Raw genomic sequence first — 18,332 nt, forward strand, 5'->3', positions numbered from 1 at the left:
TTGTATGAACATAGAGAGGTGGAGAGTCAAAAAACTTTTCTCCAATAACTTTCTTTTATCAAATTCGACATTTGTCCTGTTTATCTTGAAATCATTGTCACTGAATACGTATCATATAATTTGCAATTACCTGCAGAATTTTTGCTCATGAGAATACGTCAAATGCAGGTGAATATCCGAGTACTCCTGTGTGATTTGAGCCGTGCCTTCGACTGTTTCGATCATGAAAAACTAGCTTCAAAATTGAATATAATGGTATCAGAAGTGTTTCACTCAGTTGGATGAATTCTTTCCTCTAGAATCGGGATTATTTTTGTGTCATTGTAAATGGAGAAAAATAATAGTTATTTCAAATTTAACTCTGAACATAGAAACATAACAATGAGTGTACCACAAGGCTCCGTATTAGGTCCTATTTTGTACATTCTCTATGTATACAGTATTGACTAGTTTTCAACTCAGATAAAACACAGGTTATTAGTATTAACAATCGCCGGAAAAAAATTGAAAATCTCCAGTTCAATGTGAATAATATATCTATGAGAGGTGATGGTGGTAGTTCTGGATGAATTCTTGAATTGAAATAGTCATTGCCACCATCTGATATCTAAACTCAATTCCCGGAAGTTTCAATTCAAGATCGATATTGACTAGAGCTCAGTTTCTTTATATTCAATATGCTCATGTAGACTCTGGAAATTGGGTATGGTGTTTGTTTTTTATGAGAATCAACTTCAGCACAAAATGTATTAATTGCACCACCACGATACGACAATCCAAAACCAATTTCATGTGCCGATTGCGAATATGAAAGCCTTCTGAAGCCTTCACATATGAATATGTGAAGGCTTCAGAACAATTTTATATTCTCAAACAAACACTGAAATCATATCTGTTAGAAAATTGATATTATACACTAGCAGAATTTTTCAATAATCATTTGGTATCGTCTTCTTTCACCATCACCTATTCAATTCTGATAATTAACCTTCAGTTTCTTCATTTCATTGTATTGACAGTTTCCCATTTTCAACTTGATATTGTTTTTATGGCAGTATTATTATTATTATCATTCAATTTGTAATTACCTGCAGACTTTTTGCTCATAACATGGTAACCTACAGATGCCGCTCCCGCACTTTGACCTGCTATAGTTACTTTGGCTGGGTCCCCGCCAAACACTTCTATGTTCTCATTAACCCATTTCAGAGCTAAATGCTGGTCCTTTAGGCCATTGTTAGCCGGAATAACGCCATCATTAGTTGTTAAAAATCCTGAAAATGAAGAACTGTATAGCGATGGAGAGTTCGTTACAAACACAAACATTGATATTGTGACCAGGAATAAGTATTAGGTACGAATCATTGATCAAAGTAATCAGTTTCAGTTTTTTTTTGAGGCAATCGTCAGTTTTATGAAGCACCAGTTGGAAATATTTACCAAGTGGACCCAATCTATAGTTGAGTGTTACCACGATCACATTTTTGTCAATGAAATAATCTGGTCCAAAAGAATCCATCGCACCAAACCATCTACGAAAGCTTCCTCCGTGAATCCATACCAAAACTGCCAATTCATGCGTTCCTAATTTCTCTGAATTCTGGAAATAATAAAATATCTCACCAGTGTTGAGTTGTTGAGACTATATCACAAGAAAGTATTGGGTAGATTCAAAAGTTTAGCACGTTTTCGTGAGTCTACTTTGAACTGAAATGCTCATTCAATCCGACCCAAATAAGCGCCATTTTAACTAGTGCACTTTTGCCAACGCCACACAGGTCGATCGATTCCGTCAGTATAAAAATTGTGTGCTCGATATTTGATGAAGTCAACGAAGGCCGCAATTTTCGGTATATTTTATCCATTTCCTCACAAAAGGACTCTGCTGTGATAGTTCGGCACAGTTACAGAAAGTTCTAGTGAATTACACCAGCCGCTGACCACCATACAGTAACCATGGTGCTGGGTTTTCGCCTTTTGAAAGTGCTTAGTAGCTCATTGGTATCCAACCAATGTCCTGAACGTCTCTTGTTGTCGTAAAGGATCCACTTCCATCACGTGACGATCCGATTCATCAAAAGATCGTTTTGGTTGCTAAGACGAGCAAATTTCAAAACATGACAGTTTCTGTCGATCGTTCAAATCGTTGGGCACCCATTTTTCGAACATTTTGTCTTTTCCATTACGTTTTGAAGGATCAAAAACCACATAGTAGCCGACACCCCTCCCACGTACCATTTTTGATGTGTCAGTCACCATTTGGATCTTCAAATCTTCGTCTTGGATTAATGTATGTTGATAACTTTGGAGCTTATCCTCGAAGCTGGTTCAATTTGAATTTCTTAGAGGAAAATTGACCGAAAATAACTTAACGACATCATATAGTAATGAGCTGGAAAGGAGCAAAAAATTCAAAATTTGATATGCAGACTGAAAAGTTTTCTATCTATCAGTATACACATGACATTAAAACGGACAAAACTTGTGAAGCAACCAAAATCTGTTATGACGATTAATATTATTCTGGGCGGGTTCTATCATGTTGCTTTGTGAACCTCTGCTATACTATATCTGGATAATACTTAGAACGTGGAAATAATATAAAAATGATAATAGAAATTATCTCACTCAAGAACCGTGCTTTGAGTGAATACAAAAAGTAGTTTGCGTTCGCCGACTGGACTAGTTATAATAATAATTACAGGGTGGGTCACTTTCAGAAGGGGTGGCGATTCCCTCAGTCTCCTTCTCTTCTGCATCTCACTGTTACCATTATCCGTTGCGCTCAGAAATACTCGAGGGTGTAACTGTGGCACCCCCGAAAACCGAAGGCACAAGGTCGCCCATTTATTTTATCTGGATGATCTTGAACTTTATGCCTCTGGAGATAAGAGAAGGACCTCCATTAGTCCTTGAGGGTAGTGGAAAAATACACGCATGCTATTGGTTTGAAATTCGGGATAGACAAATGTGCAATGGCCCATCTCAAAAGAGGACACCATTTGGATGCCGGAGAGACGTATACTTACCTCGGGGTGGAACAACGCCAATCACAAGAAGTAACAGCAGTGAAGAACTCTCTTCGCGGCAAATGTCAGCACACACTTCGACAGATCTGGTCATCGAACTGCCGGGGAAGAACAAAGTTGCTGCAACAAATATGCTTGCCGTTCCAATCTTACTCTACTCGTTTGGAGTAGTGAAATGGACTCGTGAGTAATTGTATCAACTCAATGGAAAGACCCGAAAAATGATGCATCTCTATTGGAGTTTTCATCCCAAATCATCCGTTCCACGGATATACTTCGCCGACAACAGGGAGGCCGTGGACTTTTAGGTTTGTAGTGTCTACATGACAGAATGGTACTGTATGTAGCCTGTAAAGTCGTCAGGAGTTCGGATCCCCTTCTCTGCATGGTTCGCGATCATGAGAAAGCAGGAATTGGAGCATTTCTCTTTAGGGCAGCTGACCGAGCAACTAATAAACACTGTTTAGTTTTCGACACTGAATGAGGTGATCACAACTCTGTCAATGTTCAATAACATTGAAGACCTTGGCCTATCAAAGCGCCTGACTTACGCTTTCCTCGGGTCAAGTCGGCTGAAGTCAGAAACTGAGGGGTTCATCATGACTTGCCAGGATGGTGTCTGCAACACCTTAGTCTACCGCAGTCACGTGATGGGTATAGATGTTCCTGACAAAAGGTGCAGAGCCTACTTCGGGGGATAGATCTGTCCAGTACAAACTACTGTTCAAAAAATAATAATAATAATTTCAGATATGCGGTTGGTTACCTTTTTCATGGGGCGATGACGAACCCGTTGTTTGTTGTCCGCTTCAGCCTAGTTCGAAGAATGAAGAATTCGATTTTCAATTATCGAAAATCATCGACTTTATATCGAAACATCAAACTGACGAGTGGCCAAACAGCCCGAAACCGGTCTGTAAGTGTGTCCCAATGATTGAAAATATATTGCTTCACTTCGGTGAAGAATCCTGCACTGACACCTGTCGAATTTAATCCAACTCCCTTCGTGGTATCATCCAGGGGAGTAGTCGTTTTCTGATAGGTGTCAGTCCATTAACTTACAGTGTGGGAACGATTTTTTTTTAGATGATTTGAATTAATACTCTCAGACAATCTTTCATAATGAATGATGGAATATTGTCAGAACCTGAAGTGATTTTTGTTTGAGTTTGTAACCCACATCTAAAATTTCTTTTTCTATTATTGGTCCAGAGCTGATATCTACTGTGTTATAGCTGATATTGAATTGAATGTTTTCCAACTCAGGTTCCATCAGTGTATAGACATTTCCAAAGTATTTACCAAAGGTATTTACCATTCCTTAAGTGTGTTCGAATGATTCACCACCGTAAAATATTTTTGCAGGAATTCGCAAGAATTATAAGAAACTCAGAAATTATACATGCAATGCGATTCGATGCAAATTTTAATTTCTCATTACGAAATAAAATCTCTAAATCAACTTGAAAAACCTCATGATCGCTCGATATTGTGAAAAAAGAATCGATTTGGATGTCCCTGATGAATTGAAAAATTCCAGTCTCATAACACGTCATTCCAACTCCATATCTCAACCTTTTAGATCGGCTCATCAAATGTCTCTATTAGATCGTTATGTTGATAGTTGAGGATGCGAAAATGCATTCCTCTTCCTCGCCGTCACCAGGAAGAAAGTGCAAAGTTTTCTATTTTGTTGTATTTATTTTGGTTTGATATAGTGAATGAAGACGTATCATTATATCAATTGTTTTTGTGATATACTGTTTGAAACCTTTGGTGTATTAATGAATATTACACCAAATCGTTATCTTTACACCTCGACACTTGAAGATGATCACTTGGTGATCGAAACACGTGTGAAAATAACGATTTGGTGTTGGGAAAAAACTCCAGTAATATTCATATCAATTGTTATCATTTTTATCAATACAGATAGTTGCCTAAAAGCTGTTTACTTCCAACAATTAAAATCACCAATTACTGCAAAATTCGAAACTAGATATCTAATATGAAACAGTAAATTGCATTTTTAGTATACAAAGTTATTATATCATCGATTGAAGGTCAGGATGACTCCATGGATATCATTTATACTACATGAAAAACTATCACCATTAGGAAAAATTGACACTAAGTTATGACGTCACGTCACATTAGAAAGTTTTCGATTTTTGTAATACACTGGGCGATAGTATTATAATATAAATGATTTGTATCTCCAGAACTAAGGCGAATTAACTAGCTAATTCGATTAACGACAAAGGAACTTCGAACCAATATATTATCAGTTCGTTCCAGAAGTTGTGTCCTTAATATTTCAGTGAATACTCAATGCAATCGAAATGAGCCTCATTTAAATCAGTGTACCTCCGCCAAAGTTACACAAGTCGAATAATTTCATCAGCATGAAAATTGTGTGGTTGGGATTCGATGAGGTAGATGAAGGCCATTATTTGTGGTTCTAATTGACGAAAATTCTATCTGTGAAGAAGTTATCGAAGTACTTGACAAGATGGTAGTCCGTTGGCGACAGGTCTGGGGAGTATAGTGGATGAGACAGAAATTTGACGCTATTGGTAGATGCTGGGCATTGCCCAGTGAGATATCATTGTATAGGCTTAGGCAGCGTGAAATTGCTTCAGGGCTGACGTTTCGATCCGTGCCAGCTGTTTCAAGGGTGGGAAAATGAGGAAAAATTGCATGCTGGCGCTCCTAGGGTCGAATACTACGGAGGTAAAATAGCACCCCAATCGGATCTCCAAGTGGGGGCATCTTAAAAATCTCCGAACCGAAGATATCTGAGATGCCCTCGAATGTCGTCACAGACAATTACGCTTCCTGCTTCGATAAGTTTGTTGGGGGTTGAAACGGACATTAATATGTCTTGGCACGATAATGTCGCTGGAATTACGAAGGAAGGTTCTCGAAAGCTTGAAACACTTGTTTGAACCAGAACACTATACAGACCTCAGCAAATATTGATGCTTTATAAAGCTCAGATCGAACCTTCTTTGGAGTATTGTTCTCTTGTATGGAACTTTCTCACTAAGCATACCTTGAAGCTGTTGGATTCAATGCAGAAAGAGTCATCCGCCTGATTGGAGACACGAACATCACTTGCACCCTTGAACATCGGACAAAGGATGAACATTCATCTCTCTTTTATAGATACTTCCACGGGGGAGGCAGTACATATCAGAAATACGCGACGGACTGTGACTGCTCATCGTTTTGAGGTTCAACAAAGTGTACCTCAAACTTCGATATTCAAGAACTCCAGCAATTCAAATACAACGTGAATTACTGCTTTCGCACAAGCACTACTTTTAGAGCCGAAGCTTGATACCGAACAGTTGTTGAACTACAGTAGGGATGAACTACGATGTCTAACAGGCCTTCTTACAGGTCACTGTCATTTGAATCATCTATGCAGAGACTTGGACTGTCGGAAGACAGTGTGCGTAGCCTCTGTTTGGAAAATGATCAAACAGCAGATCACATACTTTGTGCCTGCCCCGCTGAGGACCTAATCAGGTTTGTAGAGTTCGGCAGAGCCGTACTCTTACCAACTGACCTGAAAGACCACTCACCATACCAACTAATCGACTTCGTTAGGAAGCTTTCGGGTTGCGGTGGAGGATCGAATAGACTCACTCACGTTGGACCTAACCTAAACTAACTCTAAGAGCGCCTCAAGGTTCTTCATGTAGTGCTTGTTTTTTATTTGACGTAATTCATGCTACATTCCGGCATTTCGTCACAAAAGGACTCTACTGTAATGGTTAGACCCAGCTGCTGGAAGTTATAAAGACTCACACCAGCCGCTGACCACCGTACAGTGACCATGGTCTTTATGATGGGTTTTCGCATTTGGAAAGTACCTGGGTGGCCAATGGTCGTCCAACCACTGTCTTATTGTCGTAGAGGATCCACTTCTCGATCCTATCCGAAAAAGGATCGTTTTGGTTGCGCAGAAGCAAAGAAGAACAGACCTCCAAACATGATAATTTCTGTAGGGCACCCACTTTTGGTGCTCTTTGATCTTTCCAAAATGTTTTGAACCATCAAATCACATGAGAGCTGATGCCTAGTTTTTTCGCCATCCCACGCACCGTTTGTTATGGGTCAGTCTTCTCCAGATTCCTCAAATCCTCGACCTGGATTGCTGTAGGTCGAACACTTCAAGGCTCACCTTCAAGGCTAGAATCTCCGGAATGAACTTTTCTAAACCAACGTCTAATAGTGTCTTCAGTAACATTATAATTGCCAAATGCCTGATACATTTTTTAGGCTATTTTGATTTGTTTATTCTAAATCTGGGATACAAACAGGTAAATAATCATAGAAGCATCTACTCATAGAAGCATCTACTAATAGTAGTGGTTACAGAGATACTCGGTGACAGCCGATATAAGAAAAAACAAAAATCAAGGAATTGATAAATTTCGTACGTACCAACCAATTATCCATCATTTTTGCTATGTTTAGAATATTTTCTCAAAGTTATTTTAAAGGAATTGAACGTAACAGAAAAAGAATCTACGTTACCACAGTGTTTGTTGGAAGAATCACACATTCTAGTAATTGGGGAGTCTTTGTTTTGAATTGGATACGTACTTATTGAAGTCATATAGTTCAAAATAGGCTTATGAAAACGGACGCAACATATGAAACAGCCTAAACCATAAAGTCCAAAATGTTCAAGGTCAAATACCCAAAAAAACAGCAGATACACAAAATGTGTCATTGAAAAAATATATTTTATATTTACCACTGGTGTATAAACATTCAGCACCAAACAATCCTCGGTTTCTCTCGGATCAGAAGGGTCACTGAATTGGATGCAAACCTTTCGGTTTTCCGTTGTATTCAGAACTCCTTCCCATTTTTCAGGTTTCACAGGTTCCTATAACGAAATGAAATATCAACATATTCCATTGACACGACAAAAACAACTTTTCTATTTTTATACTGAAACCCTTGTTACTACAGTGTATTGAAGTTGTTAACTTTATCCAGCTGAGAAGCTGTCACATGTCTTATTGCGCATAACATTTCCCAGCCCGGTACTCTTTTGTTTCCGTGGTAAATTCCTGGATCATCTGACTTTACACCATTGGAACTTTTTCCATTTGTTGAAATAAGAACTGTATACTAACAAATTCAATTCTAGATAATCTCTCAATTGTCTGACTATCTTCCCCAAGTAATTATTGCCAATAGCCATTTATTTTGATAATTTCTTTGACTTACTTTGAATCTCAAGTCTCCAACCGGTGGTTTCGCATATGGAATATCTTGGAATGCAAAATATGGAGTTTTTCTCTCAGTTAGAAGTTGTCTACCACGTATGTGACCATCAGAAATTTTAACTTCTACATTTGCAGATGTCTGTGAAAAACAAGTGCGAAATTAGTTTAATAATGGGTCTTCCATCAAGCGTTTCCTATCTTTGAATTCAAATAAAACGAAGGCCAATGTCATGACCAATGTGTATGAAAGAGCGGATGTGATAGGTGGTAGCATTGCCTGAACTTTGAACCGATGCCGCTTCAGAGTGTGGAGAATAGAATTTTGAAAGAGTTTTTTCTATGCCTGGCTTCACATAGAAATCACGTGGTGGTGATTTGAATAAAGTAAAGTCTTTGTATTTCGTAGATATGTTTTTAAATCACGCTAAGCTGAGAAAGTTCTCTCTGTTGTAGGTACTGGTAGTCACAGGAAAATTGCACAACAGCTGCAGCAATATCCCGATGTTTGGAAGAGAATCGGCAAAACTTGTAAGATTGCGTCGGGTGTCTAGGCCACTTATTTTTAAGATTTGATTTCCACATTTGTTGCGGGTTTATGCAGTCACGATTTTTATGACAAGCATCTATCGGTTCACCACAGTGGAGACGGGGTGGGTTCAAAGTATGTTGATAGCAATATTTGGGCGCCAGGTAAATTCAATTGTCGATATAGAATGCCTGAGTATTAAACTATTCCTCCAATTCACTAAGTGGAATAAAAAAATAAATGACAACGTACCAGTACCAAACTTGTATTACAAGATCTCTTATTATGGCACTGTACAACGGTGTGACCGATTGGTAACAGTTGGAAACAAAAGGAATACATTCACCGGAAAATCATTTCTATAAAAAAAATAACAAATGAACAAAAAAAAATTCGCGATTTCTGCACATCAACTCTCGAAAGAGTTCTCTCAAAATAAATAAACTCCCGTTGACAAAAGAACTAACTCAATATATCTATATACATACATTTATACACAGGGACATGAAAATATAGGATTCAATACCGTACAACCTATATAGGTTTACACGATAATATTGTGTATTAATTCGTCAGAAGCTTTGGGCCCAGCGCGCAGACGCCGCAAAAATATTTATATAGGTTGGACGCAAAAGGTTAAATTCGATATTCCTCTTGAAATAAATAAGTAACAATAATCTATAGGTGTCTAGCTTTCCCCACTACTTGCGTGTCTTGATGCCTCCCTGGTCGTTGAATGAACTGTCGTAAAGGCTGGTAAGTTCCCAGATTCCCTTTCTGTCTTCCAAGAATCAGTGTCATCCAAAATCTAGTCGTACCAAACAACCCTTATGAAGAACCAAAAACAAAGTATCAGATAAGTATCGAACGTTTGCAAAACAAACAAAAACTACTGGAGGTCAAATCTCTCCAGAATTATTGATTACCAATTTTGAACCATTAAGATTTATTGAGATGGTCTGGTCTTCCTAAATTTATTAAATTTTAACGTCAACGGAATATAATAAGAAAAGCCAAAAGTGATTGAATATTTATACTGTCCCCCGTATATAAAAACGAGACATTATGATCTATATATCGGTTGCAAGTAAATTAAGAAGCTATTAATGATAGTAGCAGATCGGTCTAGATTGGAGTCCAATCATAACACTCCTGAGGTCCATCCGGTATATTAATGCATTAGAAATAATAAATGGGAACGACTATAAAGTCCATTGGAATGAATTAGGTAAAGTAACTTTCTCAATCACTTCCTTAATTTTTTTTTTCATGGTACCAGGTAATCCTCTTATTTTCAATATATTTCATGATAAGAACACATCGGATATCCAGCTATACAATAAAGTACCACCGTTTTACTAAAGCCTGATTTTGGAAATATTACTTGAAAAGAAACACAATCATGAAATTCATGTGTACAAGCAACCATCTGTCTACCAGAAAGAAGATGTTGCTTTACACTTGGAAATTCTTTGACGAGTTTATAAATTCCCTCTTCAAAGTGATTACAATAACTATGTCTAGGCAAACCGAGAGTAATTCATCATATACGTGACCTACCTTCTTTTCAGAAGAGTTGCTTTTTTTCCTCCTTTCTGTTCCTGATCGTATACGTAACTTTGTAAATGAGGCAGAACTTTGCGCCTTTGTTTTGCTGATCTTCTTATGATTTTATGTAAACGTTAGAATTTCGATAGCCACTAAAATTTAATGAGAAAATTACTTCGAAGCATTTTTTTTCATTCGAGAAGTAAAATGGCGTGACTGACTTACGTATAGTTAGCTTTAAGAGTCTGGAAATATGGGTCATCCCTTCCAAATTCGCAACGATATATTTGGAACAATACCCAATACACACTTTCCACTTATTATTTATCCAAATGAACCTACCCCTGTCAGGATGTTTGAGAAAACATTTATGTCTATTTGGATAATGGAAAAAAGAACAATCGACTACGTTGATTAACAACTTGCTGTCACTATTTTGGACCAATAGGGTAGCAAGATAGAAAATAAGTACTTTTGATCGTAGGAAAATCTAGTAGAATAGTTGGATATCTGTACAATACACGAGATACAATAGAAATGGCGGCGAAAATACCGTTGTTTTAGAGAAAAATCACGGAAACTCTTTGAAAATGTAGGTTGGGCACACTGGCAAACCAGATGTGTCCCTAGCTGCGGCGAAAAGTTCGTCATCAATAAATGACAATTCTGTCGATTCCATAATAAATAAACGAACAATATCTACAATATTTACAAGTAAATTTAGACCGTTACACCAAGCCTTCCAGTGAACTGACAATGGCTTCAAAGACAATGAGGGTGCAGGAAAGTGTTCCATGATCGTCCTTTCTATCCATCTTGTTTCAATGGTCTATTCAAACCATGTTTTCCTAGTTCAAGGTCATGATTCTCCTGTATCTTTTCTTCCACAGCTTTGAATCTCGAAAATTTGCAAGGGAAGATATAGGTTAGGTTAGATTAGGTCCGAAGTGAATGGGTATATTCAACCCTCCACCGCAACCCGCAAGGGTTTATTGTGGATCACACCTATTTACATTCGACCAAATAAACCCAGGCAGGCACAAAGTATGTGCTCTGCTATTTCATCATTTTCCAAACAGACGCGACACACAATGTTTTCCGACAGTTCGAGTCGATTCAAATGACAGTGACCTGTAAGAAGGCCCGTTAGACATCGTAGTTCATCCCTATTGTAATCCAACAACTGTTTGGTATCAAGCTTCGACGAGTGAATAAACGCCTTGGAGTGAGTCAATCCTGGAAGATTCTGCCAGAAGTCCATAACTCTTCTTGCCATCTAGGTGTTCAATCTATGTTTGGCAAAGCCTAAAGTGATGAAAATGACAGTTTCTGGTCCGTTGAAACTGCTTGCAGCACCCTCCTTTGCAAGGGATTCAGCAGCCTCATTGCCTTCCAGGCCAGTATGGCCAGGAATCCGGACCAGAGACAATCTGTTAAGTATTCCTATCAACCAGAGTCGTTTTTGGCAATTTGCTACCAATTTGGACTCGGTGAGAGCCAAGAGCTTCCAACGCCGCGTGACTGAGGGAAGATATAACTCTTATGGCATTTCTGATACCAGCAACGGAACAAGCGTTGCTTGTAGTTAAGTTTAGCGTATGGTCAGCACAGTGGCTTGGAAACCCTTAAATATTCCACTCATATTGGAGGATTCATCAAAAGCTCGTCCTAGGCAACTAGCCAAATCAAGGCCAATCTTACCTAGCACTTTTCAATACTGAGATCCACCACATCCACCAACTTGATGAAATATTTTTCCATCTTGTATTCCTTGGAGTTGAAGTACCTTATGCAAATGTCAGGTTGTTCTTTAACAGACAAATCTGTGATCCCATCAGCCATTATTGTGAAAAACTTAGACTCTTTCATTTCATTTACAATGTTGTCAGTTACAACTTTGCCACACCATTCTATAGTTTCATTGTGCTTGATTAAGAATTAATTAAAACACAGATATATAGGATATGAAGTTATACCTATAACCTTAATGATAGTGAAAGAAAATGACACAATAATTGGAACACAATAAAATATCGAATATAAATAAAACGATGTAGTGTGTGGTTGCCTAATTGAAATGATAGTACGTAATCAAGAACATTGAATTGAAGTATTTTTTTGTCAACAAAATCGGAAACTACTATCCTAGAATGAGAAAAAATGAATATTCTCAATTTTTTTTAACGAGTAAATTATTCAAAAATTTCGAATCTTCTCAGGAATAGTATTATACAGTTTCGGAGCCAGGTAAGTATGAGAGTGTTGGAAAATTGAATTTCGTGTCTGGGGAATAACATGATCATTTTTTCTGCGGTTGTTGTGCAAGTGAGCCGGTAGAGGGAAACTTCTGTTCTTACGGTAATGGATGATAATATTATAATAAAAGAACTGGCGAATATCAAACACTCTTGCTCCGTTGAACAGCGTTTCAGTTGAATAATAAGGCGGTTAGGACAATATTAATTTCATTGACCTGTTTTCCTCAAGAGGGCGAAGTTGAGTATGGAAGTATTACATATTGATCAATATTTAGTGACAAATAAGGTTTGCTGGAATTATTGTAACCGAAACGTATATAGTGAGTTTTCTACAGATTCACTGCCAATAATCTATGTTCGAACCGATTTTTAATCAAAACCAGATCCGATTCAATTACATGGTCCAGTTACTCCCAGCTATTCGCCTTGTGAAAAATGGCTGTATCATGTGCGAAGCCCAATATTTCACTTCTGCTCCTGATGGAATATAGTCCATTAACATATATGTTAAATGAAATTGACCCAGAACTGTGTCTCAGGGGAATCCTATAACAGTTTATTGTGTATCACTCAAAATGCCATCAATTTTTACACACTGAAGTCTCTCGGCGAGATAGCTCTTGAACAACTTCAGAGCATCATCTCTTCTAGTGTTTTCAGTGAAAAATTGTAGTCAACTGTATCGAATGAATGAATGAATGAAAGTTTATTGACTACCTTATATTACATAATGTTTGTAGTAAGTCCAAATAATATCTAAAAAGAGTACAACACATAGAGAAACAAAATAAGATAAAATAAAATTTTAAAATATAGTACACTACTACTAGCTATTGTAAAATGTCGCAGTGTCGAGTGCATTCCATAGAAATACACTAGCGATGTCGAAAATACTCCATGAAATCACTTACAGAATAAAAACAATTAGTTAGTAAAAATTCTTTTAAGCGCTTCTTGAATTTATTGTTTGATAGGATTTTGTATTCCTGCGGTAACAGGTTGTAAAGATTATAATTTAGAGAGTTTTTCTGTGATTTGGTTAAGCGAAAACGATCAGTACGAATATTGCCTGCAGCTCTGGTATAATGATTATGAATATCGGATTGTTTGCGCAGACACATTAGATTTTTGTGGATCTCGAGCAGAACCGAGAAAATGAATAATGAAGGCAAAGGCAATATGCGTAATTGTGCAAAAAGGGGCTGGCAGTGATCACGAAAACTCACATTGGCAAGTATCCTGATTGCTTTTTTTTGAAGTCGAAAAATATCTACAGCACTAGAGGCGTTCCCCCAGAGTACAATCCCATAAGTAATGACAGAGTGAAATAATGAAAAATATACATTTTTGAGTGTTGTGAAACTTGTAATTGGCTTCAGTTGACGGAGCAAAAAAATTGAGCTGGCCAATTTACCTCGTAGGTCATCCGTTGATTTTGCCAAGATAATTTACTATCTATGTTTATGCCTAACAATTTCACACTGTTATCACTCGACATAGTCCTAGACAAACAAAAGGTGACATTCTTTGTTTTTTCATTATTCAGTTTTAGTTTATTTGATGAAAACCACGTTTCAGCACTTGAGAGTGAAATTTTTACAGACTGTTGCAAATCCGGCAAGGTGTCACCTGAAAAGATGAGCGTAGTATCGTCAGCAAATAAAACTGACCTATAGGGATGTAAAAAATTAGGTAGATCATTGATGTAAATGATGAACAATAGAGGGCCGAGGACTGAGCCCTGGGGCACTCCATGTTTGATAGGTTTATAATTAGATGTACAGCTGTTATATGTGACAGCTTGCAAGCGATTTGTTAAATATGAGGCAATGAGCGATAAAGCTACACCTCTTATTCCATAGAACTACAGCTTATTCAGAAGAATAGAGTGAGAGATGCAATCAAACGCCTTAGATAGGTCGCAGAGTGTGATGGCGGTTATCTTGCCCTCCTCAAGGCCCTCGATCGACAAGTCAATGAGAACGCATAGGCACGGTTTATCTTTATTAAAAGCAGATGATATTTCTGAAGTGGGAGCTAGTGTAACTGGCATTCCTTCTACAATTCATTATATGTGAGGCTAGAACATCATCATCAGCGTAAACTCTGAATTTCATCAATGCTCTGAAATTTCCTTCGCTGAAACAGCTCCCAGTTGTCTCAATAATAACATCGTCTTTGTGCCTTCTCAAAGGTATGTTTTGGGCACCACATGAAGTGACAGTTTAATTATTGTTTATTTTTTCTGCTGCATTTATGCTGGATACGACATTTCACCCTCATGAGTCATACGAGAGTTGTGATAAAGCGCCGTACTTTTTTTATGATACTCCGCTTTGAAATGGTTTTTCAATATGTCTACAGCTTTCTCATAACTTACCATTGGATTGACCACTAATTTTCCTAGTTTCACATTGTTAGCTCCACCTTCACAACCACCTAACTTTACCATCAACAAATTATATCTAGGGTATTTTCAATCCTCTGGGGGGGGGGGGAGTGCACCCCTCCATACCCGCCACCGTATCCCGGTGTAACAAAGTTGGTCTACAGTGACAAATGTTGAAACGAGATACATCATTTCTAGATCGCGTTCGATTAAGAGCTATTAATTTGGTAACCCTTTTCAACACTTATAATTGAATTTAAATAGAAAAACAAGAATCGGCCTGCACCCTGGCCTCCGCAAATGAAGAGCTAATCATTTCAGCTGATCAAATGTGCCGCTTTCTTGCCCAAGATCCAGAAAAGAGTTAGGAAACCATACAAAGTTCATAGGTACTCTTAAATTACAAATATTTCGGATCACTCCTAATAAATTTCAATTCGTTTCAATATCTGAGTCGATATACCACGAGTACTTCAAGCTTATCTTGTAATTGTCCTCTTCCTTTGAAAATTGCTGCTTATGCGTCAAATGTTCAGTTACATAATTGACTTTCAATGTTTTCATTATTTTTCATGACAATATAGTTCTTTATCATATCGCCTGAAACACAAGGTCGACTGTTGAAATAATGAAAAAATATTAATGGTTGTTGAAATTTCAGCAAGTTGCATTTTTCAAAAATAAATATTTATCACATGAAAATAAAAGTACTCCTCAATATGAAAATCGCCCGATAGATTACAGACAGACAATTACCGACAAAAAAGCATTTTTTGAGAGTTTATCTAATAGAAATTTTTACGATTCTGCAACGTTACGTGGTTGTCGTAGTATGAATAGCCATGAAGCTTTCCAAATGGCACGGGGAGTTATTAACATTGCCTACCCAGAACACGAGGATGATGACCAAGCTGATGACCAAGAAGAAAAAAAAACAGGAGTTCTGCAAGTTCACAATTGAACTCGAAAATTGAACGTGAGGGCTGGTATTTTTTGGAAATTTCCTTCTGGGTTCTTTTATTGTTTCAACAAGAGACTTTTCAGTGCCCAATTGAAGCAAATCTATTTGGAAACTAGAATTTGTCAAAAAACAGTAGCAGAAAAAATAGAATTGAAACTCTTTCAAGGAGTAAAATCCACCTTTCAACAGGTACTTCCTTAGACATTGTTTGCATGCCTTCAATATTACACATGATTCGATTTGATTTTATTGAACAACCTTTGCCCACTCACAGTTAGTCATCTATACAGGGTGTTTAATAAACTTGCGGCAAAAATTTAAAGGACTATTCCTTGAACTATTCTTAGGATATCTTATCCTTTGAAGATTTTTGATAGGCCTTTCGAAGAAACGATGCGAAAAATAATTTTCACAATAAAAATTTATTACCAAAAATCACATGTTATGTTTCTTAATCTACAAGAAGTGTTGAAAATGAATACCCCCGTTCGGATGCAATCAGTTTCAACTTATTTGACACATACAATTCATCACTTACGAGACGTACTATTCAAATTGAATGTCTATAGCTATTTGTAGTAATCGGAATGTTGTTGATAGATACCAACGGAATTATTAGATTCTTCATTATTTGGTAGGTCCAGTGTAGTACGCTATACTTTTATTTCGGCTACATTAATAATTTCAAAATTGCTAAAATTGTAATTGTCAAAATTCTTTTTCTTCCCGTATCTTCGAAACAAAGCGCTCTAGAATAGTCCAAGGAATAGCCTCCTAATTGTTTGCCGCATGTTTAATAAACACCCTGTATGAAATATTTGTCTTTGAAAATGGCACGTGTGCTGTCTCGCATTTTTAGTGTCTATTTGCTTTTTAGTTTTGGGAGTCTAACAACAAAATACAAAAACACACACTTCAAATATATATGGTAAGTTTCAAAAAAACTATACAACTAGAGTGATTCTTAGTTAAGATTCGACCTGTGATTGAATATAACATTATCTGTTATTTACTCATCAAGACACTCATCGACGTATAGGCCCAGAAACCTCACGCATGATTCATTTTCCAAAATTAATGTTTTCGTGAATGGTAGGCACTTGTTTCTGCCTTTTGTGAAAATGTATTGACTGAGTTCTTTCTGCATTGAGATTATACGAATTCCATGCAGAACTAATCATAGAAATTAGAAAGAACCCAACTATAGTCCGTTCATAATTTGTTGATAGCTCACTGCAAGTTTGACCCTCATTAGAGAACTGAAATACAGAGAGGACAGCTAATATGATATAATAACAAAAACTAAACTAAAACTGGCAGTTTAAGATGTTTTCGACTAACCCACCTTGTATCTGAAGAAATACAATACAGCTGTAAAACTTTTAATCCGATTATGTAGGTATTTTGAGTGGAAATGAGTGACCAGTGTCGTAGAGTATATGATTAAAACATTAGTTACTTTAAATAAATAAATATATTAATATTCTTAAACTGTAGGTACTGTAAACTGTATTTTTATTTTAAAAAAATTTCTTTATTTTATTCAAAAATAATAAGTTACTTGCAATTTGTAAAAGATACATTTATTTAATTAATACCTATTTTTAAATGATATAAACTACGATTACTTACAAAACTATTCAAATTCAAAATAAACAGGATCATCTTCGGAATTCGAGTCGTCTTGCAGGTTAATAATTAGCGGTTGTGTCTCTACAGTCGCATCAATTATCCCACATTTTTTGTTCTTCTTCTATTGTATGTCTTACTGCATCTCGCCAATTTTGTTCTGTAATATGTTGTAAAGACTCATATAACAATTCACGTACAGCTTGTATTTTATATGACGTATTTTTTCTAGCCACATAACTTTTCATTTGTGCCCAAATGAGTTCAATTGGATTTAATTCGCAGTGGTAGGGTGGAAGTCTAAGGACTGTGATGTTTCGTCTTTCCGCCATTTTGTCAACTACGTATTTCTTGAACTTAGATTTGTGTTGCCGGGCAATTTTTAAAAGTTCTGCTTTAACCATTCCCTCTTCGTAAGGCAGGGACTTATTCCGCAGCCAGTCAATGATATCCTGTTTCTTCCACGCAGTCATTGGAAGTCTTTCAACTAGTCGTGAATGATAAAGTGCATTATCTAATACTATAATTGAGTTTGGTGGTATATGTTCAATCATCTGCTCAAAATACTCTTCGAAAATATCAGCTGTCATCTCCTCGTGATAGTCTTTTGTGCTTTTGGATTCAAATTCCAACAAACCATGCTTAGCAAATCCTTTTTCACTGCCAATGTGAGAAACTATTAATCTACTGCCTTTACCAGAGGGTGGGGAAATACCAGTAGACCAACCTTCCATAAAGGC

The 18,332-nt window shown here is 37.0% G+C and overlaps 1 protein-coding gene across 2 annotated transcripts in view; it reads right to left on the minus strand.

Annotated features, from left to right (window-relative positions):
• Positions 1–18,332, minus strand: part of LOC111513291 (para-nitrobenzyl esterase) — a 47,990-nt gene that overhangs the window by 23,511 nt on the left and 6,147 nt on the right. The window contains exons 2-5 of one of the 2 annotated variants that reach the window (XM_074174503.1): positions 8,283–8,420; positions 7,801–7,935; positions 1,441–1,600; positions 1,089–1,274 (exon numbers count right to left, since the gene is read on the minus strand). In XM_074174503.1, the coding sequence (XP_074030604.1) occupies positions 1,089–1,274; positions 1,441–1,600; positions 7,801–7,935; positions 8,283–8,420 (619 nt within the window). The remainder of the gene's footprint in view (positions 1–1,088; positions 1,275–1,440; positions 1,601–7,800; positions 7,936–8,282; positions 8,421–18,332) is intronic. The other variant, XM_074174504.1, reaches the window with a different exon arrangement.

This window comes from Leptinotarsa decemlineata, unplaced genomic scaffold (assembly GCF_025532065.1).
Source record: "Leptinotarsa decemlineata unplaced genomic scaffold, Ldec_3_MD MMD2_tig00000591_RagTag_RagTag, whole genome shotgun sequence".
NCBI classification, from domain to species: domain Eukaryota; kingdom Metazoa; phylum Arthropoda; class Insecta; order Coleoptera; family Chrysomelidae; genus Leptinotarsa; species Leptinotarsa decemlineata.